Source organism: Rhodnius prolixus, unplaced genomic scaffold (genome assembly GCF_049639745.1).
Source record: "Rhodnius prolixus isolate KJV_2025 unplaced genomic scaffold, Rpr scaffold_11, whole genome shotgun sequence".
NCBI lineage: Eukaryota > Metazoa > Arthropoda > Insecta > Hemiptera > Reduviidae > Rhodnius > Rhodnius prolixus.
In genome coordinates this window covers 10,794,383-10,819,164 of record NW_027411625.1, presented here as the reverse complement: position 1 = coordinate 10,819,164, position 24,782 = coordinate 10,794,383, and the positions used below count along the sequence as shown (strand labels likewise).

The 24,782-nt window shown below is 35.1% G+C and overlaps 2 protein-coding genes across 2 annotated transcripts in view; one reads left to right on the top strand and one right to left on the bottom strand.

Moving 5' to 3' along the window:
- Nucleotides 1-24,782, bottom strand: part of Ndf (Nucleosome-destabilizing factor) — a 39,890-nt gene that overhangs the window by 5,522 nt on the left and 9,586 nt on the right. The window contains exons 8-13 of the mRNA XM_074138756.1: nucleotides 24,282-24,554; nucleotides 24,012-24,185; nucleotides 9,284-9,394; nucleotides 7,393-7,494; nucleotides 6,035-6,197; nucleotides 4,406-4,585 (exon numbers count right to left, since the gene is read on the bottom strand). Of these exons, the coding sequence (XP_073994857.1) occupies nucleotides 4,406-4,585; nucleotides 6,035-6,197; nucleotides 7,393-7,494; nucleotides 9,284-9,394; nucleotides 24,012-24,185; nucleotides 24,282-24,554 (1,003 nt within the window). The remainder of the gene's footprint in view (nucleotides 1-4,405; nucleotides 4,586-6,034; nucleotides 6,198-7,392; nucleotides 7,495-9,283; nucleotides 9,395-24,011; nucleotides 24,186-24,281; nucleotides 24,555-24,782) is intronic.
- Nucleotides 16,083-23,636, top strand: LOC141459179 (uncharacterized). The gene is made up of 6 exons (XM_074137934.1): nucleotides 16,083-16,122; nucleotides 17,418-17,699; nucleotides 18,255-18,267; nucleotides 21,334-21,454; nucleotides 21,533-21,673; nucleotides 22,222-23,636. The coding sequence occupies exons 1-6, from the start codon at nucleotides 16,083-16,085 to the stop codon at nucleotides 22,588-22,590; spliced, it is 966 nt and encodes a 321-aa protein (XP_073994035.1). The 3' UTR covers nucleotides 22,591-23,636.

Genomic DNA, 24,782 nt, shown 5'->3' with positions numbered 1-24,782 from the left:
TCCAAAGCTCTTTTTGAAGGTCTATCTATACTATTATTGAACTATTGTCAGAGACTGTCGAGACGGTTGAGATATTAGCTCTGACAGATCTGGTGTGCAAACTGACAAAAACCATCTGCGCATGAATGAAAATCAAATCTCACATACTTACAATTGTTCTGCAGCAAATTAGACTAGCTGAGAGCCAAAGTTTTTGAGGCGATTATGGTGAACTCACAATGTTCTGGACTAAAGTATTTGGTCAAGTTTTTGCCGAAGAATTTTTTTTTTTATTGTGCAACTCTACAAATAAATGCAACAAGCAAAAATGATAATCGATAGATAATTCATATACAATTTATATAAATTTACAAATACACATACGCATGCAAGCAAAAGCGTGCAAGAATGAACGGCAACCATTCACTTGGTAGCCGATAGTAGTTGGCCATCAACTTTCAGAGCATGTCATCAGTGCTATATGACAGCCAACAAGAAGTTGACGATAAGCAGTTAGAAGATCCAAAGTTGCAAACTATTTGTGGGTGTCCAAAGAGGTATGTCATCTGTCGTTAGAGATTGCAGGTAAGAGGAATATTGGTCGTTGAAGTATTTTTGTAATTCGTTAGTATGTTGTGTGTTAAGTTGGTTATAATACGGCTAATCTGCGCGGTCAACAAATAAATAAATAACAATTTAAAAAAAAGAGTTAATTATAACGCCTTTAATTAAAAGGGTACCTTTGACGATACCATATCGTTCTCGCACGTCGTTTGAGGACTATTGGCGTAGTAGACAGTTATTTTGTGAAATAATGAACAGAAAATAATAATAATAATTATTATATATATATATATATATATATATATATATATAATTTATAAAATGGGGAAAAAATAAATAAATAAACCATTTTGAATTAGAATAAACTTGCATAACCTTAACGTAAAAATATCCTACACGTACGAGGAGACCAAAAACACATTATTCACTTAATAATTTCTTTCTGTGGCAGTTCTACAAGAGGGTGCAAATTTTTCCCATTTAAGTAATCAATAACATTATCTACAGAAAGGACAGAGTAATTGAAATACTTAACACGTGACTCGGCCATCCGCCAGGAAATGAAATGTCTCCATTAGCACCTCTACCACAAATTTCACAAAATATGTTGAAGTGTTTAAATTGTTTATATTATAATTTGAATTAAGTAAGCCATCCCTTATTTTTAATATCCATTTCAGTAATCATATTAGTATAATAAAAGTTGAAATATTGCAGTTTATCTGAGTCTCACTGAACAATTTTCCTGAACAACTTAATATCCTTAAATGGTTCACTTCTTGCCAAACGACATTGTTTGCCGAAACATAGTTTTTTCCAAACAACACGGAGCTTGCTTTTTTTTCATTATATATTGCTGAAGACGTAACTATACCCAATAGAAGATTTACTTCTTCTTTAGACAGCATAATAAGTGATTGAATCCAAATAGTAATTAATATTATTTCAATAAGAAGTTATATTTTGTTTTGCCGATTGTCATTTTGGCAAAAGAGGAAGAATTGAATGAGTATCAATATCATTTTAATTCTTAATAATAAAAGTGGTAAGAGTCATGTAATCAGAGAACACTTGCCTACCAACTGTAAAGTTATAAACTAAATGAAGTGCATGCAGATTGATACAGGTGTAATCTGTCACACAACTCTGCTACTTAGTCACATGCGTCCCATAAAAGAAGAAAGAGGTATTAGTAGATAAGGATCAATAGGGAGCGAGTTTAGGAAGGAGACTGTTGACTACAGTGGTAAGGAGTAATGATAATAATGGGGTCATCAGAAAAAAATCATTTAGAAAGGAGATAAGGAAGATGCTGATATCGCCTGGGTGGGATTGAGTTAGCGCAGGAGCATGAGCTTGAGGCGGCGAAGGGCCCAAGACCTCTGTGCGAAGGACATGTTTTTGTTCAATGGATGAATGTTTTAGGCGCCAAAGAATGAACGCTAGGTTGGTGGTGGTGAAGTAGAGATCTCCGCTGGGCCAAGTGGTGTACGAGGTCTGTAAATTAAGTAATGAGACTGATTTTTAAAAAAAAATTTATTCAAAAAGAATTACAATTCTATATTGTCACCTTCAAAATAACTTCCTTCTGAAGCCACACAGCGCTGGAGACGTTTCTTCCACTCCTCATAGCAGTGCTCAAACTCCGATACTGGAATAGCTTTCAGCTGATCGGTTACAGCCGTTTGAATGTTTTCGACTGTCCCAAAATGAGTTCCCTTGAGGTGATTTTTCAACTTCGGGAAGAGAAAAAAGTCACAAGGACTCAAATCAGGCGAATAAGGAGGCTGAGGAGCCACAGGAATGTGTTTACTGGCCAAAAACTCGTTTATTGAAATTGCTGTGAGACAAGGAGCATTATCGTGATGCAACACCCACTTGTTCTTGTTGTTTGGTCTCACACGAATGTCCCTTTTTCGAAGTTTTTCAAGAACCTCTCGGTAAAAGTGTTGATTGACCGTTTGACCTTGAGGTAGAAACTCTTTGTGGACGATTCCGAGGATATCGAAAAAACAAATCAGCATGCATTTAATCTTCGACTTCGCCATCCTTGCTTTTTTGGGCCTTGGAGAGATTGGAGTGTGCCACTCCATGCTCTGGCGCTTGGTTTCTGGGTCGTACTCAAACACCCGAGACTCGTCACCAGTAATGAAACGTTCCAGAAAATGGGGGTCATTTTCAATTGAATCCAAAAAGTCAAGGCACCTTTACTTCCTGATGTTCTTCTGGTCTTGCGAAAGGTTTTTTGGAACCATTTTTGCGCAGATTTTTCTCATCCCCAATTCATTGGTCAAAATTTGATGAACGGTGGTGTGAGTCAAAGATAACTCTTCCCCGATCATTCTGACTGTCAACAGGCGATCTGAACGCACAAGATCCCGGATTCTGTCGACATTTTCATCGGTTCTTGAAGATGAAGGCCTTCCGCTTCGTGGTTCGTCTTCAATCGACTCTCTTCCTTCTGAAAATGCCTTAAACCACCGAAAAACCTGGGCTCTTGACAAAACACTTATCTCCGTAGGCATGCTGAAGTTTAGCACGAGTTTCCGCTGTACTGTGCCCAAGTCTGAAGCAAAACCTGATAGCACACCGTTGCTCGAAATTGATCTCACTCATTTTTAGAACACAATAGAAAAAACTGTTTCACTAAAACAATCGCTACGCACAACCAAATGACTCGAGCGAGGTCAAACTCGTACTGAAGGCGGATCACATGTTCCTCTGCCGCCCCTCCAAGCCCAGCGCCTCCAGTGTTGCTAGATCAAACGCAACGTTGCCAGTCTCATTTCTTAATTTACAGACCTCGTACTTGTACAGGACGAGGTCTCCTTGTCCGCAGTAGCTCCTCGTGGGAAGCGCAGCCTCTGTAGGAGGCAGTATAGGCGCTCTGACACAGTGTACATTTCATGTATTCGGCTGGTGTTGATAATAGCTGAAGAGCTACCTTCAACCACAAGAAGATGGGGCTGAATTCTTGACAGCGTTTGCACTGAACGATCTGGTCGTGTGCTTAAGTTGCTCTTCTATTTTTATACTAGAGAAGCACAAACTGTCTACATCGAAAACAACTTTATTGTTTGGTGCTGGCTCCAGATCCATGAATTAATTCTAGAAGTACGCTCTGATGAATGATCTTACCTAAACTACTATCCTACAAGCTTTCCTTTGTACATACTCTTCACATGTCTCAGGAGATTTAATTTGATGCCATTAATTCTCAGAAAAAGCTTCGTCTTGAACTTATGATGCTAGATCAACCAGTTCTTCGTAATTATTTACCTTCTTTCAACTGGTTTTCTTTTCCTTTATTGAATGCTTACTGATTTACTGTTGGAGTAATACAAATAAAACATAATTACTAAATCTAAATTTATATTTGTTTCAGGAAAAAATTTGGTAAATGAGTATATTCATTGCAGCTTTTATTTTAGAATTATAGATCAGCAACTTGATATCTAACTGTTGCAGGCCGCATCTTTCAGCTAAAGCGAGTCCCTCTGCCAACCCTGCCAGAGTTATAGTGCAGAGCGTACTTAAATTGTTCACTTTGTCACATTTCTACTCTTAACTCTACCTAATAATCTCCGAATTTAAACACTGGCTAAGAGAGCAAAACGTGATGTTCAGCACATGAATGCATGTAGTGTACTTATTGAAGAAATCAGAGTCCTTATGTACAGTCTGAACAATGTTTAGAGCAGTTATTCCCAGAGCAGACAATTTCTCTCGAACTGGATGATTTTATAAATTTCTGGAGATTTTGTTAGCGATTTCAATGAGTTAGTCCAGCTAGCTCCGAGCTAGGTATCGGCTAACAAATTAAGGTTCACATTAATTTAAATTGGTTAATGTTGAAACTTACATTTTCCTTTTTCAGAAATCATGGGACATTTAAGCGAAGTCATGCTAATCACTTCTAAGATATCTGACTGTTGAAGGCCGCATCTGTCAGCTAGAGCGAGTCCCTCTGCCAGTCCTGCTAGAGTTATTCCAGCAATCATTTGAATAACAAGATTCATCTTGGACGCATTTCCGACTTCCCCTGTAACAGATAAACACTTTGAAATAAAAGCGATACGGCTACTAATAGTTGTACACATAAAACATAAAGACACATAAAACTTTTTGTATCTTAAGAAGTTACTTACCTATGTAATGGGGCTGATGTTTATGTTCTCTACATAATCATAAGACTGTGTAGAGTTTTTTCTAACAAATTAAGGCCCCTTCTAGTTCAGTTCAGTTGCAGTATTTTTTTTTTAAACGCATGACGACAATATAATCTACAGGAAAATTGAGTGCAGCTGTTTAGGCTTCGTGAAATCAAATGGCTAGATATATTTGATTATCGGAATGCCCGCGTTGGTTTTCAATACTTAATATTGGGGACACGACCTTATAAAAGTAACGGGTATCTATCATGTGACTATAGAACGTTAATGGAGCTGTCAAGTCACATCTAAACCACTAGTATTCTTGCTGCAGAACTGGCAGAATCTAAAAAACACAATTGGCTGCACAGCTAGTGAAAAATAAAAAAAGAGGAATAGGAATGCCGCGGAAAATTAAAACACGAGTTATATACAGGAAACCTCGAGACTCAGCACAAATATATTTCCTCTGATAACAGCAGTCTTCAAACATATAAATACTTCACTCAGGCCAGGCCAGCCAGTTCTGTCCAACCGCTGCCCGAGCTAAGTTCTGCCCAGACTCTGTCCAAGTTCCGTTCAACCTATCAGTAGTGAAGTTCCCTTCCCCACATATTTCTTGTAACCGTTATTATATATATATATCAGTTAATATTGTAATAAAGGATTTGTGTTTTTAAATAAAAATTATTCTTTTTAAAAAAAGCCCCTAACGGTTCAAGTTATATAACTCACGTAATAATAATAATAAGTGAATTTAGTGGTAAAATACTAAGACAGGTGTTCATTCAACAACGGCGTTCAAAAGGCTTTTCCGGCTGGCGCAACTACTCTTTCACTCTTCACAGTTTGAAAAAAGTATATTTAATGCGTTTTCTAGAGCTGTGTATGAATAATTTTCGCGAAATTCGTTCTTCATACACTTTCCAATAACGCTTATATTTACTCTCTATAACTACATTAAATAATCTTTAAACAGCCCAGCATGATCTATCTGAAAATTTCAAACGTTTTATTCCTCCAGCCACATATTTCCATCAGAAAATTAAAAATGGGTGTTGAAACTCTCATGACGTTTTCTTACCGCAAGTGACTTAAAGAAAATTTTCTTAAATTTAGAATTTGTAAGAAAAAAGTGATAGTTTCACAATTTAAGATTGGTGGCACTCAGTCAAAACAAAGTTTTACAAAGCACATTATTGTTTGTGTAGCCATATATATATATATATACTCCACCATTAAACTGTTAGCAAATGCAAGCATTAAAATTTAATCTAATCATTTAATAATGTGGTACATTATGTACTGGTTCGTGCTGCTAAGTATTTTTTGAGACTGACCTAAAAAGAAAGAAGATCGTCCAAAGGCTTCGAAGCAGGAGTGACATTCATTGTAAAGCGACCTGTCCCCAGCGGTTAGTATGACAAGGGTGCCCTCGTCAGCTTCAGCCTTGCTACCTTGGATTTGGGCTTCCAGGTATCGGGCTCCACGGGAAGTAACAGCCTGTACAAGGACATAACAATGTTAACCGAACATCAATGAACTTCCTAACCACTTTCTTTTATTCCAATTCTTTCGAACTTACACAAATTTCTTCCCAGGCAGTCCTTCTTGTGTTCTACAGTCGAGGAAATAGTATCAACGACTCTGAATGTTGGATGGTGGAGTGACGGGTGCGGAAACCAAACTATGTTTGGTAGGTGATCAATAAGGAATTTCACCTCGGAAGGATGAATTGGTTTGGAAGGAAGGTGAGTGGAAGGGGACCGTCAAGATTTTGAAGGACATGACCCACATGAAAAAGATCGACTACATCGGGATGTGGAGTGAAAGTAAGTAGTGGAGGGAAGGTAAGTAGTTGGCAAACAAATCAGCCCTTTCCTTACCGCTCCTGGCCCAGGAAGCGAAGCGGGTAGAGAAAATAGCGGTGTAATATTTTAATAGTTTTATAGTTGCGAACCAAAAGGATTCATCATCAGTCGATAGGGATTCAATGTACTTTTGGTATTGAGAAAATCGGATGTCTGACAGCTGACATCGAATGAGGTTTGTAAGCTGGCTAAAGGCTCTATTGTCAGAAAGATAACGGGTACGCTACCATCATCTTCTGGCCCGGCGTTTGGCGGTAATTAGGAGTCGGATATGGTTGGGACGCTTTGGCTGGGTAAATAAGGGGGTGTTCGGCAGAAGGAAGAAGATTTTTGGGATGTGCATTAAGTGGAATTAGTGAAGAGGCCTCTTCTACCTCATTGGGCGTTTTGAGGGAAATATTCAGGTTAAGAGAATCATTTAGAATCTATTGGAATAGGATTTTTTGGTAAAATACATTACTAGATTAGGAGTAAATATTTTATTTAGATTAGGTGGAAATGCATGCAGATAACACCAGTCTCACTGTTTCAATACATTGCTTATTGTGATAAACTGTGAAAATGTGTTTTTTCCCTGAGACTTGAAAAAAAGGAAAAGCGTAATTAAAATAGCTAATGTTCACTCAGTAAAAACACTCGATTGATTTTTCATCAAAAATGTGATTAAAAATGACTTATGTACCGATTTGGAAAGCGAGTTATTTATTCATTGGATCTGAGCCAGGATTCTAGTTGCATAGAATATTTACCAGAACCGAAACTTCAAACACCTAACCGTTAATAACAGACTACTATATTAAAGAATTAATGGAAAGTTTCAACATTACCTCAGCAATATCTAAAGACGTTTCTTTGTCAATATTTGTCATCTCTACATAAGCTTTTGTCGAGTTCATCTCACGTAATGCTCCACAATTACCGAAAACCATCTGTAACATCAAGTAAAGAAATTATTCAATTCTGATAAATGCAGATTATACCAGTTATACAATAAACATTTCTCTAAATTTCGGTAAAGAAATCATTTAATTCTGATAAAGAGAAAATGATATATGAGAGTTTGAAGTTTTGAAATAATATAAAAACCTTCAAATTTTACCCTTCCATAAAACAATAACTATTGAAACTAGAACATTGCAATGTATACAAGTTACAGAGCTTTCTTTTCTCTACAATTCAGTAAAGAAATCATTCAAATGAGAAGAGTACCAAAAGAGATATAAACGTTTGAATTTTGAACGAATTCGAAAACATAGAACGATAACATCCAAAATGTAACCTTTTATATCTCACGTAATATTGTAGTTAGAAAAATGCAGATTATTGCAATTATACAGCAAACATTTCTCTACATTTTGGTAAAGAAATCATTGAATTAGAATGTGAGATATGAGTTTGTAATGTTGTACGAATGTGAATGCCTTCAAATTTTAACCTTTATATTATTTTATCTGTGATCACTAGAACATTGTAATTTAAACCCATTATAGAGCTAACTTTTTCCTATAATTAGGTAATAAACTCCTAATATTAGATTTTAAATAAATTAAAATCGGAAGAAACAAACAGTAATACAGAGGTTTGAAATTTAAACTTTTTACAAAACCACCAAAATTGAACCTTCTATATCTTAATAAATATTATTACTAAAACTATGCTATTTACACCAGTCATAGAGCACACTTTTCTCTACGATTCCGTGAAGATTTCATTAAATTCTGAACAATACTGAGTAGATATAGAGCATAGAAATAGTAACGATTTAAAAAATCTCCAAAACCTAACCTTCCATATTACAATAAATATTATCACTAAAACGTTGGTTATACCAGTTATAGAGCGTGCTGTTTCTTACAATTCCGTAAAGATATCACTGAATTCTGAATAAGATGAATTGAGATATAAACCTACGGGTTTCCAAGTTTCGTGATAAAAAAAAAGTATAAATATGCAGGATTAGGGTTTGGGCCAAAGAGACTGTTGGATGTTTAGACTGCCCAGATAGTGCCTATAATAATTTCGACAACTGACAAGTTCCATTGGTATCTTACATCAATGTTGAAGCCCAGAGATTGCACCGAAATATTAACATTTAACTGCAAAGAGCGCTGATCTTGAACACACGCCGTACTTTCCGCAAATTTTTAGACCAATAATAATGTGTTTGGCTAATAACCCGTACATTGTTACATAACATGGTATCTAAGATTACAAAAAAAAACAACAATAAGTGAATAAGTAATAAATAATATGTGAAGAATAAAGAAGGGATTAGCTGAGTGGTTAGCGTTGGATTCTAACGAGATCACGGGTTCGAGTGCAGTTGCTGGCCCTGAGATTCTCTCTTCCAAGAAGGTCACTGTCCGGTGATGGAAAGTGATATCTGTAACGAGAGAACACTGACCGGAGGCCGGCAGTGCACTGAAAAAAAAACTCCGGGAGCCAATGACCTCAGATGTTGACGCGCCTTAAATACAAAAAATAAAAGTAGCTGAAGGGATTAGCTAAATCGTTAGCAACTAGGCTCCCACGCGGAGTTCTTCGATTCGAGTCCATTAGAGCTTGCTGTCCATGATGCACAATGATGCCTATAAGAAAAGATCACTGTTTGGAAATCGGCAGATCTCTAAAAATACTCGTTGTCTTGACACAATTTTGACACCTCAATTTAAATAATAATAATAATGCACAAAAAAAAATATTAATTTTTATACAGACATCTTTAGCCGCCTTGGGTCCGGAGACACAGGAGAAGGTGATGTCCGCGGCCGAGCACACGTCCTGCGGAGTGACCGCCATTTCTGCTCCAACTTTCGCAAACTCTCGGCTCTGCAACACAAAGCAACACTATTTAAAATCATTCTTCTTAAACCTCCAACACAAGTTGTGTTTTTAATACGGTCAGGGTCGGATTTTAACAAAGCGAGCTTACCAGGCTTTGCGCCAAATCTAAGTAGCATCTACGCGTTTTTTTTTTGTTTTATTTAGGACTCTTTTCTTGAATTTTCGACTTATTTTCCGATATACTCGAAAACGCTTTGGTTTCTTCTTTTTCGGATTCACATTTCTTACGTTAATTTAACCACTTATCCATTTTAAAGTACAAATTCAACTAAAATGAATCGTAAATAAGTAAGGATGTTTTTAATTTGTATGAAACGTAGAACTTTATAGCCTTTAACATTTACCATGTATTTGAAAGATTAATAGACACTGTGCAATTAGGCGAAACCTAAACTCCATTGAGAAGTGTACTGTCACAGAAAAACAAACTTACACTTGGTTTGCGTGGTATCTTTGATAGGATTACAACAACATACATATATCCCCACTACTTGCTGAACGTTCGCCAGTTACTGAAGTAAACCAAAAAGGACTTGTTTTTTCTATTTACTAGATACTAAACTGTTAATAAGTGAATTAATTTATCAGGTCACAATATATTTCCGCGAACCCCAAAAATTCTCTAGCGACCCTCGGGGGGTCGCGACCCATAGGTTAAGTACTAGCGTATCCTAAAAATATGTATACCTTTTTCTATTTTACATTAGATATACAAGGAGGGAAAGATTCAGATTAAGAATGTAATTTAAAAAAAATTATATATTAAACTTGATTAATTATTACCGAATATTCTGAATGTTAGTCTATTACGTACTGTGAACTATGACCAATACGACGAATGAACTTAAACTTGATTAATGTTATGGGTGAATGGTACTAAGTTAGTGGGAAATGATGAATTATTACTTCCCATTAAGAGGAATAACAAAAAGAAAATAGCGATTACAGTACCTTCCTGTAAGAGTGGTAAGAAAAATGGTGATTAGATTACTTCCTCTTAAGGGATGTAAGAGAAATCAAACTACGATTACATAAAATTCTTCTAAAGAGGGGAAAAAGAAATTAAACTTCGATTACAGTACTTTCATTTAAAAGAAGGAAGAAAAATTTAACTGCGCTACTCCCTAAAAGGGCAAACAAATAAAACAAATAAACGCAAAACTCCGTGATTCAAATTTCAACAATAACCAACTCTAACTTTAGAGTCACGTAGGGAAGCTTTAACCACTTCTTCGAGCTAAATTTTATCAAAATAGGGCAAAACGTTATAGAATTATTACTAATTAAAGTTTTAGAGAGAGCCTGACTTGCTTGGGGCAGACTCCCACAGAGTCGAGATTTCTAAAATGCAAATTTATACAAAATTTCGATTCGTAAGACACTTCATTTAAGAAAATCGGTCCTAGTGTCAATAATTTGAAACGATTGCCATACTTCCCCAGAATTCCGAATCGAATGACACCTCATTCATGAAAATCGGTCCGTGCGTTTATGCACTACGTTGTTTACAAGAAAAGGTAACAACAAGAACAATTTTTGAAAAATCCGTTTTTGCTCATTTTCAGCATCTTTTTTCTCGAAATCTATTAGGTCTGGGTTGTTGCAAAGGAGGATATGCCCTTAATTTTAAAGAAAATTTGGGAATTTTATTTTTTGTAGAAAAAGAGAAAAAAATTGTCAAAGTTGGGTGTTTTTCAACGTTATGCTTTTTCGTGCACTTTTTGACGATCAACCCCTTATACAACTGTCCTACCAGATATTTTTAATTAATATTAATTACTAATAGAAGAAATACAGTGGATAGAATATTGAATGTCGAAGCAGGAAGACAGGAATATCATGTACAAAATCGATATAGCTTTCTGCATATGCTTTTTTTTTTGTATCTATGTGCGTTTGGTGGGGGGGATGAGTGATGTTGGCTAGCAGTGGTCGGTTGACTGCTGAAGGTTGCATTCACGGTTTCAATCTATTGAACCACTCTTAACAGATTGTTTACGCAGTAGTTTGCTTGTACTTTCAATTCAGAATTAATACATAATACTTTTCAAAAATATGATTATAATAAAAGTTATTCACTAGAAGAAGAATTAAGCGATTTTCAACGCAATTTTGGAACCAATTAGTAGGTATACTGTAAATTACTTAAATCGTTCTTCTACTGCAATCTAATGGGGTGAGTCAAAAAATGTCATTTTTCTATGAAAATTTTATTTTATAATATAAGCAAATATGCATCTTTTTTCTCGAAAACTTTAATAAAAAAGTTGAAGCTAATATTTAGAATCAAACAATCACGTTCTAAAGTAATAACATGACTTTCGAATTTACACATTGTAGAATTACTATTTTCCGAGCCCTCACCATTCCATAGGTTTTTAGAAGCATAAAATTACTGAACTGCAGCTGTAATTTGTTGCCCCTCTCTTAAGGAAATGGGACTTATGAACGAAAGAAACGATTAATGAAAGTACTGGCATAGATGTAAGAGGCTATATATACATAATAATGTATTACCTTATTTGATGCTTATTGCAAGAATGTTTTGCAAGTTCAATTTTAAGAAATCTATGTACTTATGATTCACTTACGCGGAGGATTCAATAAGTTAAAGCTACATTTACACGTTCCAGATGTTTATAAGATCGTTTTTGTGTGTGTGTGTGTGTGTTATCTGGGTCAAATCCATAAAGGATAATTCACTGTAGCTCCCAAAATATCTGTAGCTTCACACGATTTTTTTTTTTTTTTTTTTTACAATTTTCAAGTTTCAAACTTCTGCATTTCTGGTAGTTTTAATTAGTTAATGAAATATACTGTACAGCATAGAATGACATACTACTTAAAGGCAAGACTTTCTCCAGAGTGGAATTAAAACAAAAATTATTAATTATAGATCAATGTTCAAGCAATATGTACACTAAATGTAGTGAAAATATAGAATAAAATTCCATTTAAAAAAGTGAAAAATGCATTCTTTACTTCCGTTTGGGGATTTCCAACGTTTAGTTTCAGGTGGATCAATGGAGATCCGTAAACGAAACAAAGTTTAAACATCCTGTGTTTTGGTTTTTGAGCTATAGGTATTTATGGCATACAGGGGAGTCTCAAAAGTAGAATTACTGTGAAAACTGAATATAGAAAATTTGACGATATCAAATTACCGATATTAAGAGAAACATATTGATAACTCATTTTCCCTTTCTAACTAAACTTGTTTTTTTAATTCTGGATTAAGCACGCCTATAGATTTACTTTACAAACATGAAACCATCATCCATTGAATTCTCAAGTTACTTTCGGCAAGTTAGATGCTGAGCTTGTACTGTTATCGACTCGTAAAGAATAATTTTTTTGACATCATCCGCTCTTTTTTTACTTTCTCTTACTCCTGGTTAGATTAGCCTTTCATGCAAATTTTCTGTAGTGTTTTCACCGGAAATGAGGTCCGCTGAGTTCGAAAAGTAGTTAATGCAAATTTGTCTGTGTGTATGCGAATGTGTGTTTGTGGTCAGCAAGCTCAAAAAACGAAAAATACGTTGATATTTAATTGCCACGATGTATTCAATATTACCTCATCACCTAAATAATATTAAAAATTAAGTAGAAATCCAAATTTAAAGCAAGTCGGTTGGCCGGAAAGTAATTAATATATTTTTTACTTTTATTGCGATTTTTTAAAAAATATTCATAGTACTTTAAAAAAACTTGGTTTACTCACTATATAAATGAAAGTCTATTAACTTTTATTTGAAATAGTTTTCCAGAAAACTTTATTAAACGGGATTCTTAGGGAAGTTAAGCTCTACTTCAATATGCCTCTGAAGAATATCACTGCACTGGCAGTGAAACGTTCAAGAGCGGATCCTTCAAGATTTTTATCATTTTATAGGCAATCGTCTAGTAGCAGAAGTTTCATTTGAACTCGGATTAAACGAATTTTAAGCCTCTTCTTTGGTTTTACAATTTTTCCTGGGGAATATTGATTTAAGGCGGGAGCTGTGACCCAGCGCTATTGAACTGAACATTAAAATTCGTATGTAACATAGAAGCCCCAGCACCTTTATAGTATTAATAATAAGTTTATAGAAAACATAACTATGGACCAGGGAATCAGAATGTAGTGACAAGTGTTCACACCATTCGAATGTTGGTTGACGGTATTTTTGATTGTACAAAAGACAGTTTCGGTCTGAGAATCTTTATCCATCAGTGAAGGTCTACCTCAAGTAGTATATACTCTTACAATTTAAAAAACAAATTTTTAAAAGAACGTTTATTCAACAAATCTTCCGCTTGAACTTTATAAATGATTATTCTGACTGTTGCACAACCATTTTTACAAGAATGTCACCTTGAATACAGTGTTTATATTATTGTTACAGCACAATAACCTTGAACAAACGAAAAATAAAACAGGTCTTAGCAATTATTTTTGGAATTTTGATTAAAGAGACCGTTTCAATAAGAACAATGTCATTCATAGCAAAGTTTCAATAAATCAGATCCAATGGTCAATAAAGATTCTGTTATTTGAAAACAATTTTTGACTCGCCCCGTTATTACACAGGTTCGCACTAAAATTACTTTGAAAATTGTTTCGTAGCCAACTTGTTCATTTCGATTGGAGGGTGATTATTTGGACCTTCAGTAGATACGAGTAATAGGCTATTGATACCGACTATTAACTATTTGAATGTTCGGCAGGTATGAATAATTGGCTATTTATTGGAATTGTATTGGTAAAATTTATTACTTCTGGCTGAGATTTTAATTTTAACTGTTATTAACTTGAATTAACTTATCTAATCTCATCTTTTCTTAGTCTTTTCGATAACTTTAATTAATTGAAAATTCGATAATTTAACATTTCAACAATTTATAATAATTATACATGTATACATATTGTAGGGAAGGGATTAGCTATGAGGTTAGCATACTGGACTCCCACGCGGAGGTCCCGGGTTCGAATCCAGCAGCTTGACCCTTAGATTTTCTCTTCCTAGGAGCTTCTTACAGCTCACTGTCCGGTGATGGACAGTGTTGTCTGTAACGAGAGAACACTGTCCGGAGGCCGGCAGTGCACTGGAAAAAGCTCCGGGCGCTAATGACCTCAGCTGTTGATGCGCAAAAAAAAAAATATACATATTGTGTATATCCCCACCTAAATTTTTAACGCCTCGCTTCCAACAGCCAGCAATCAACCAGAAATAAATTTCAAGTCAAATAAGCTTGTGAATCACAAATCTCATTCATAAATAATAAATATAAACCTATACAGTAGTCACAAATAGCTATAACCTTATTTAAATGCGGTATTAATTTTAAACTGAAATAAGTTAGATACATCTAGTCTAGATAGATTTACATGTAATATAAATTCTTTAGAATATCGTAAAAGTAGACTCCTACACTTAAAAATAAAAAATTCATTTATTTTGATGTAAAATAATAGTTATTTCACGAAGGAGAAAAAACGAGTCACTTGATTTAAGATATTGGTTTAACTTTCTAAATTTTAATGGTTTCTCTATTAACCATTTGTGGAGACAAACCCGTAGTTTGCTTTTGTTCTGTACCGGGATTTAGGAAGAGCTATGAGACCTCTTCAAAATTAATTCATTCTTTGCAGAGAATTTATTACATCAGAAATGCAAAACATGATCTGCTCTCTATTATATAGATGTTTAATGTTTTCTTTGGATGAAAAATTATGACTGTCATTTTCTGAACGTTATAATCCGTGATACACTCGTAGAAAATGTCCAAGTCATGGTGTGGGTATGATAGAAAACAGAAAATATATGTAGCACCTAGATTCATGCAACGATAGGTAGGAAATAACAGCCACATAAATAGATCATGTACTGCGAAAAATGAGGTTCAAGAGGTTTTAGTAGCAACAGATACGCTGGCAGGTTCTTATAAATTGTTGAAAGAAATTCCTAACGCCTATGCTTTATGGATTTCAGATAACCTAATATGTTAGACTTTTACAAAGAAGGCTTAACGAAGACCTGGCAGTTGCTCAAATCCAACCTAAATTAATATTTGATTATTTTATTAAAAATTGTAAGTACCCCGTATTTCCGTTCATTGCATCAATTTTAATCGTAAATGCATTGCTTCCGCCTCGTGTATACACCTACCTACTTTGGTAGTTGAACGTTAAGGCTTCGACTAGAAAAATAGGGAATTAGTTAACTTACTTTAAGTCATATTTTTATGATGGTGTACAAATAAAAAAAAATGACAAGGTAGGCCATCTTCTTATTTGAGATGAATTTTTAGTTTTACAATCTTTAAATGCCAGTCCATGAACAGACAATACAGAAGACACACCAACCCTGAAATGTAATAGTATTACTTTCTAAACTAGCCCTGAAGATGACCTAGTCCCTAGGTCCAAAGCTCGGCAAAATAAATTTTTCTAGACTGAAATGGCAGTTATTTTTTCAACCCCATTGAAAATATGAATCAGTCACCAAAAAAAATGAACAACAATTTAAATGCTACATTTTAGTTTGGTTAAATGTATAAATAAAGTTTGTGGATTTAAAAGAAATTGTTTTTGCTTAAAGAAAAATGGTTAATTTTACAAACAGTAAAATAAAGCAAATAGAGAGAAAGAAAAGGAAGTAATAACACTTCTTATGATAAAAACAAATTTATGATGTTAGGAATAAAAGTTGTAGGTCTCATGTGCGCAATAGGTATACGAAGTTTATAGAACATTGCTGAAGGGTACGAAAAAGATTCAACTGAGTAAATTTAGGGCGCCATTTATGAAATCGGTAATAAAAGTTGAATTTTTATTGAAAACCCTTAATTTTGGTTTAAACCTCAGACACTGTTGCTCATAAGTAAAAAAAAGTGTAATGGTTACAACTTCAGATTTTTATTATTTTTTTTTTTTTGACAGGATGCGGTCACAGAATGCTATGAAATATGTTCATTAAGCTGCTAATATTGAACCTGCTTCTCTGTACCTACATACATTCACACATAACACAAGCTAAATGCCCCAAAATATGTACCTGTATCCCACTGATACGTCATTCAAATTTAATTAATTTAAATTGTAACAACATAAATTTGCGAGAAATAACGTCCGTACCACAAGATACACAGATCATAAATTTCAACAATGTTCGATTGAATTTAATAGAATTTAATAATAATTTCAATTTGAATAATACAAATGTGAAAATTATAAACTGGGAAAACAGTAATCTTGAATTTGTGTTCAGTAATTTTTTCACTGAGCTGAACAATTTAATAGAACTAAATTTAAAATCTAACAATTTAAAATCTATAATAAGTTTAGTAAACTTAACATCATTAACTAAATTAGATGTATCTTTTAACAGTTTAAACAGAATCCAATTTGAATTTAAAAATTTCAAATTGATCGACTTAAAACTGAACAATAATCAAATTCAAACAATTAAAAACACTAGTTTTATTAATTTATACAATCTACAATTTTTAGATTTAAGTTTTAATTTGTTAAATTCTTTAAATGAGATCTTATTTGAAAATTTAATTAATTTGAAAATTTTAAATTTAAATAATAATTTCCTAATTACATTGCCAAATTTTATTTTTATAAATTGTAGGAATTTATACGAATTAAATTTAAATTTTAACAATCTTTATAATATAAGTGGTGATATCACGTACGGTTTATTGAATTTAAAACATATTTACATTAATAATAACAATTTAAACTTAATAAGCAATGGAAGTTTTTATTATTTAAACAATTTAGAAAGTTTAGATCTATCTGTTAATAATTTAAAAACACTACCTAATAATTTAGTAAATTTGAAATTAATTAACTTTGAATTTAGCAGTAATAATATTACTTGTAATTGTGAACACCTATGGCTGTATACTTATTTAATTGAAAATAACTTTAATATTACGGAATTCTGTTACGAGGGAGATCATTTAAATGAAGTCTGTTTACATTCAAAACAAAATTATAATTTGATCTTTGAATTAGGGCTAAAAGCTGTGTTACACTGTTACAAACCAAGTTACATAACTAGAATACAATGGTACCGACCGAATGGTCAACTGGTCTTGCCCACCCAAAACCAAACTGGAGACGAAAGGATTGTAGCTTTTGAAAATGGCACACTGTTGATCAAACGCGTATTGAGAATTGATTGTGGTCTATATAAATGTGAATTACAAGACCAATTTGTCAATCTTACTCAATATAAGATCATACAGTTGGATCCGATCACTTTCTATCGCATCAAGATATTGAGTATCCTAGCAGGTATAATTTCAGCTGCATCCTTTCTGACTATAACTGTGGTCGTACAGCTATTGAAGAGGATCTATAAAAGGTAATTAGGATTCAGTTCCTGGAAACATGTTATTTGAGATATCGCAGTCAATGCTCAAACGTACACTTTTCGCTCGATTTTACACTAAAGATAGGTTCTTCAGATTACAGAGTAAATCGAAACAATTTTGAATGGGAAACCCTGCCAATCGAAAATTCATTTTCTTAAGAGCAAAATAAAAAATGATATAGTGATAAAAAACTTTTCTTGGAAGATGAGTACTAAGAGGGAGTGGTGGAGCAGTGGGAATTAAATACACGGACGAGGCGAGGATCTTGTGAGAACTAAAGTTTCAGTGCTAAAATTTGCTCTCACTTTCCAGGTGACAATTTACGCTGTAGAAACATGAGTTCAGTTTAAACTCGGTAGGAAATGTCGGAATCAGAAGATTGTTATTCTTTCAGATTTTAAGATCTATAAGGCGAGCTTGGAAAAAAAGAATAAGTCTGCAGATCTATGGACTGGACCAATCTCTCGGGACTGAGGCAACTACAGCCGGTAGGGATGTAAGGTTAAAAGAGTTTGCACGCCGAAAGATTTCCTTACGAGGTATTGTCGCATTAGAGAACACTTGAAGAAGATGGAACCATCATATGATGATTTCAGCAGATTCTGTGGGGAAAAGGGGGAAACTCCATTATATCTTCTTAAATGACTGCGATGCCATCATTTAAGGAATAAGAAGTTACCAGCATTAAAGGACGAATAACCAACCTAGAGAACCAATCCATATTCTGAAATTCTCTGATTTTTAAATTGGGGACGGTAATGCAGTAGGGAGGTGCAGTACGAGCACACAGATCTAGGAATGTTGCTCTCACTTCGAGTCTAACTATTCACTACAAAATTTGTAATTTTTAGAAAAATATTTCAGTATATATGATGTGCTTTCGACACCTAACTAGTTAGTTGGGCGCTAAGCCTTGTTAAAAAAGTAGATATTGCTTTCTGTTATTTCTAACTTAAGTATCCTACATTAAGTATCATAAGACTAGGTTGTTTAAATGAAGTTTTCCTAAACACTGATTTATTATTTAAATATCTAAATGATAAGGCTAGGGCACCTAAAGAAATACGAGGGTCGTTTGAAAAGTCCGTGCAAAAATAAAAACTACTTAATTTTTTGGGGTAAACCTTTTTTATTTTTCAACATAGTCTCCTTTTAGGCTTATACACTTCGTCCAACGCTGCTCTAGTTTGTTGACCCCTCCCGAATAATAGGATTTGTCCAAGTCTGAAAAATAGCCATTCGTTTCTGCAATCACCTCCTCGTTTGAATAAAATCTTTTTCCCGCCAGCCATTTCTTCATATTGGGGAACAAATTGTAGTCCGAGGGAGCCAAGTCTGGAGAATAGGGGGGATGTGAAACGAGTTGGAACCCTATTTCCATTAATTTTGCGACCACAACTGCTGAGGTGTGAGCTGGTGCGTTGTCGTGATGGAAAAGGACTTTTTTGTGGGCCAATCGTGGGCGTTTTTCTTGCAGCACGGTTTTCAAACGGTCCAATAACGATGAATAATATGCACCTGTAATAGTTTTACCCTTTTCCAGATAGTCGATGAGGATTATTCCTTGCGAATCCCAAAAGACAGTCGCCATAATCTTTCCGGCCGAAGGAACGGCCTTCGCCTTTTTTGGAGCAGATTCCCCCTTGGTAACCCATTGTTTAGATTGTTCTTTGGTCTCAGGAGTGTAGTCATGTATCCATGTTTCATCCACAGTGACGAAACGACGCTTAAAGTCCTGCGGATTCTTCTGGAACAGCTGCAAACCGTCCTTGCAACACTTCACACGATTTCGTTTTTGGTCAAGCGTGAGCAATCGCGCCACCCATCTTGCGGATAGCTTTGTCATGTCCAAATGTTGATGCAAAATATGTACCCGTTCATTCGAGATGCCCACAGCATTAGCAATCTCACGCACCTTCACTCTTCTGTCATCCATCACCATATCATGGATTTTATCAATGATTTCTGGAGTAGTAACCTCAACAGGGCGTCCAGAACGTTCAGCGTCACTTGTGCCCATATGGCCACTCTGAAAATTTTGAAACCACTTATAAACTGTTCTAATCGAAGGTGCAGAGTCACCATAATGTTTATCAAGCTTCTCTTTAGTCTCCTGAGGCGTTTTGCCTTTCATAAAGTAGTGTTTAATCAACACACGAAATTCTTTTTCGTCCATTTTTTGAAAATCACTCGACTTCCTCGATTCAAACGAATGCCAAACACAAAGAAATAGACCGATCTGGCTGAAACTTGGTGTGTGTTCTTCCAAGAGATGCTACTAACTAAACATAACCTCGATACGCGCCAGTAGAGCTATCTCTCTGACTTTGCACGGACTTTTCAAACGACCCTCGTATTGCGTTGTTGATTGAGTAAAACAAAGAAAAGAAGTTTGTCTTAAAGTTATGTTTAGTTTCTTTTTACAAATTTAAATTTCAGTTGTTTTATAATTGTAAATCTTATAAAAGTCAAATTCTCCTACAACATTTTGCGACCAAGAGTTAGGAATTACTTTCCAGTTATATTTTCTTTTTGTCTTCCACCTCTTTCCAACAATGAAGTTATTTTTGAACTGCAAGCATTTTCCAGATGATGCGACTCTGATTTCGAAGTCACAACGGGGCTTTTGAAGCAACTTGTCGACTTCTACAAACGAGGTGTTTATACAGCTGCTTACAGAGATGGGAGAAATGTGTGCTCCTAGGTGGCAGGCACCTATGAGTAGAGAAGGACAAATAATTTTGCTAAGGTTTATTGCTTACAGGAAGTGGGTCAGAAGAAACCTTTATTGAATGCCCCTCGTATGTAGTTGAAATTTTCGTGTTTAATAAAAGACTTTAATTATTTTTCTCAAAGCGCGTCAACTCTGTGGTTATTGGCACCCGGAGTTTTTTCAGTAAGCTCCAGACAACGTTCTCTCGTTGTAGAAACACTGTCTATCACTGGACAGTTGTAAGGAGAGCTGTAAGAATCTCCTAGGAAGAGAAAATCTAATGGTCAGCAGCTGGATTCGAACCCGGGACCTCCGCGTGGGAATGCAATACACTAACAGCATAGCTAATCCCTTCTCTTTTTCCCTGGTTATTATACACAAAGTTAAAAAAAAAAATAAATTTAAGTAAAGATTTTTTCATTTCTGTATAATAAAGCACTGCAATGTTCCTAGATCTATGTGTCTCTTTACTGGCGATAGGTAAGGTCATAAAGCAAAAATACAAACGAAAGTTTTAGTGTTTTTAGGAGATCCTTAAGATTCAATTTTTGAACATTATTGGTGATAGTCTAAAATACTCATGAAATATTTTTTGATTACATAAAGAGTGTTCTATCCATAGAAGCATTCCACACTAACCTACAACCCCAGCTGTTCGCACTTCTGTGAAGATCTTTCGATAAACATGAATTTATTTGATTGCAATCCGGACGAACAATATCAATGATAAAGCCAAGCAGTCTTATTTTCTAGGCCAACTAAGCTGCAGGACGATATCTCAAATAACCGATGAACATAACCACTTCCAACAGAGATTCTATTGTTCCACTCTTGTTTGCAGGTGTTGTCGCAAGAACGAAGATGAAAATCCAGAAGGAAGACAAGTATTCCAACTACTGGAAAGTATTGATCAATACAAGACCCAACAACTGGAGCGATTGCGTGAGAATTACAAATTACAGGTGAAGCTCTGCACTAAATCCATATTAGGATTTGCACATTTAATGACTAAACCATAATTCATATTTTTCGTTTTACAGGTGCATAAAATAAAGGATAACTGTGTGCAGCAGGTAGAGTGGATCTGCGATAGTTACCAGAACCAAGTAAAGAACCTAAAGGACATCCGCGACTATGGCACAAGCCATCTGTCCTCAATGAAAGATCAGTACTATGAACAAGTAAGTAAGGATAAACTACCGCTTGATTCCTATTCACACCCTTCAAGACTTAAGTATAAGCTATAACTACTATAACTTACAAGATTTGTAGCAACCACTCGATAAATGTTTGAGTGAAGCCATTCATTGTGCGATTACACTCTTACCATGCGAGTGGTAGTAACTTAAAAAGCCGTTAAAGACCTTTTAAATACAACGAGCGACTCAGAAAACAACAGATGAGTGGTTTTAGCCACTCTTTTAAAAAAAGCTGCTCTACCTCCAAGCAGCATAATTTTTCTCAAATTTCCTTCTGGGTCGACCGGAATGCCGTTTTTGATCATCAACCAAACATGTCTCATAAATTTCTATCAATAAACCAACTTCTCATCAAATGTTACTGTGCTCTTGAAGAAGCGTACCATAATGAATTATTACAAAGAAGGTGGCAATTAAGCATTGTAGTGACGGTCTAACGGGGTGCTACTTTGTCACTACTCTACATCCCTTATTACCTTCATTGAAAAAAATTATTTCGACTACAATAATATGTTCTTTGCATTTAACAGGTAAAGAGAGTAAAGGAGTATTCCAACAGCCAACTGAACTGGGTACGAGAGAACTATGTATTCCAGCGAAACAGAATCAGAAAGTTTAGTTCGCATCAGGTGTTAAGATTCCGTGAGTCCTACAAATACCAACAGCAGACACTGAACAAACTTCTAGAAAACCTACCCAGCCTACATTTGGAAAATTGTCGTAGCGGTTCTTGCAGCAAAAGTGATTCAGTGTGTGCTGGTGGTGGCGCCAATGTTGACGACATGGAGTTCGAAGTGTACGTGAAGTCAAACAATGACGAAGAATGCGGATCAGTATACTATACTGGTTCTGAATTGTCTGAAAGTCCACGAGTAGTTCAGCCGCAGCAAAAAAAGTGAAGATAACTTAATTAATGAGAGTAAAAATGTGGGGAAAATGGAGTAGAAATCAAAATTTAAAAAGCCTGTGCGAGGGAAAAAAAATGGCGAAAGGGCAAACAACACAGTTGTAAAAGATATTGATTGGCTTTCTTTGAAATGACTTTCTCATCTATCTAGTCTTACATACCGGCGTCGCTAGGGTACCCGTATGATCTCCTACAAGCACGCCTACCAACGGCCATTATTTAAATTACATTTATTCCATAAATTTAAATAATAAATATTTTAAACAATCTCAAACAACAAGTTACCCCTCCTCAAATAAGTTGAGAGCCTGAATGTTCAATATCTTAAAAAAAGACTTTTGTATACAGCAGAACTGGTGGTGCAATGTTTTGTGTACATCAGAGAACTTTTCAACACAGATTTTTCTGAATAAGACATCTGCTGGTCAAACAGGTTTGCACTGGAGAATTGTCTTACAACTGGTATTTCTAGAGGTAGGTTTAGTGTTATGATGAGCAAGGAATGGTAAGTGGAAGGCCCTCACTCACGTACCGCTTGTAACTACTAAATTTTTATTTTTTAGAAAAATATTTCGGTATATATGTGTTTTTGACACCTAATTTGTTAGTTGGGCACTAAGCCTTGTTAAAAAATTAGATATTGCTTTCTGGTATTTCTTACTTACCCAACATTAAGTGTCATAAGACTAGGTTGTTTAAATGAAATTTTCCTAAAAAGTGATTTATTTTTGAAATATATAAATAATAAGGCCAAATTTTATATTGTTGATTGAGTCAAAAATAAAGTTTGTCTAAAGTTATGTTTAGTTTATTTTCACAAATTTAAATTTCAGTTGTTTTATAATTGTAAATCTTAAAAAAGTCAAATTCTTCTACAACAGGTTGCGACCGAGTGTTTGTTTTTAATTTACTTTTTGACATTTTTTCCAGATATATTTTTTTCTGTCTTAACTATGCGTAAAGATTACATTTATTTTGTTGAATTATACCTATATGTAGTTGAGATTCTGATTTTAATAAAAAACTTTAATTTATTTATTTCATTTTTTAATTTTGATTTTTTTTTTTAAGACGCATCATCATGTGATTTTTGGCGCCCAGAGCTTTTTTCAGCGCACTGCCGGCCTCCGGGCAGTTTCTCTCGTTACGTACCAAACTGTCCATCACCGAACAATGTGCTGTAAGAAGCTCCTACGAAGAGAAAATCTAACAACCAGCACAGCTGGATTCGAATCCGGGATCTCCGCGTTGAAATCCTGTTATCCAATACGCTAACCACGGAGTTAATTTCTTCCCTAAGAGGCTTATTATTATTAGCAATAGTATTAGTATTTCTATAAAGAGGTTTCTAAGAGACAATTTAATGCCTAAAACGATAAATATGTATAAAATAGAATATGAAATGAAACAAACCTTTTCTGGAGACCGGTTCCAGACAATAACTCGGTGTCCAGAATTCAACAAGTTTTTCACCATGCCAGAACCCATAATACCCAGTCCGAGGAAACCAAATCTCAATGGCGATGGAGTTATGTGCTTGTCTAACAATGTCTGTGATACGGAAAACAAATCCAATGGTGGAGTTTCCTGTTTGATAGAAAGATATTTAAGTTGTATAACATATCTATTCAGTTTACGTAATTTGTGACAGCCACATTTTGGTATGTTACGTAAAACTCTTACCGGTCTGGTAATATTCGGTGGCCGGTCTAAAAGATGGGCAGCTGGGCCTCTTCTTGCGTAGCTATGTGCATGAGGATGAAACATTGGTGTCGTAGTGTCCGCGTCAGAGTACAATTGACGCTTCTTTTTCTTTGCTTCACTTGGACTTGACTCTTGCGACGATGCGGTCGTACCACTTCGCTTCTTATTGCTGCTAGTGTCCGTAGAGGAAGCCGTACTTGAGCTTCGCGATTCCCCATCATTAGAAGCAGATTTTCGTTCAACAGAGCGTGGCTGCAAATAACGATTAGAAGATTAAACGTACATTATTGCATTCTGTCAAATTCACAGCACTTGGCTAGTGAAGCTCAAGGAAATGTTCTTCAAACTGTTTGGAGTTAACTAATTATGTGGTCAGATATATTTCATTTGATAATGGAGGTAACATTTCTTGTCTATGAGAAATTTTAATTGACAATCCCGCTCAATGGAATGTTCCTCGAACTAGCTGAATTCATTAGT

Coding starts and splice junctions, on each gene's coding strand:
- LOC141459179 (XM_074137934.1), top strand. CDS start 16,083: ATGTTAGGAATAAAAGTTGTAGGTCTCATGTGCGCAATAG. Junction 16,123..17,417: donor AGGTCTCATGTGCGCAATAG/GTATACGAAGTT, acceptor TCTTTGAATTAG/GGCTAAAAGCTGTGTTACAC. Junction 21,674..22,221: donor AAGATCAGTACTATGAACAA/GTAAGTAAGGAT, acceptor TGCATTTAACAG/GTAAAGAGAGTAAAGGAGTA.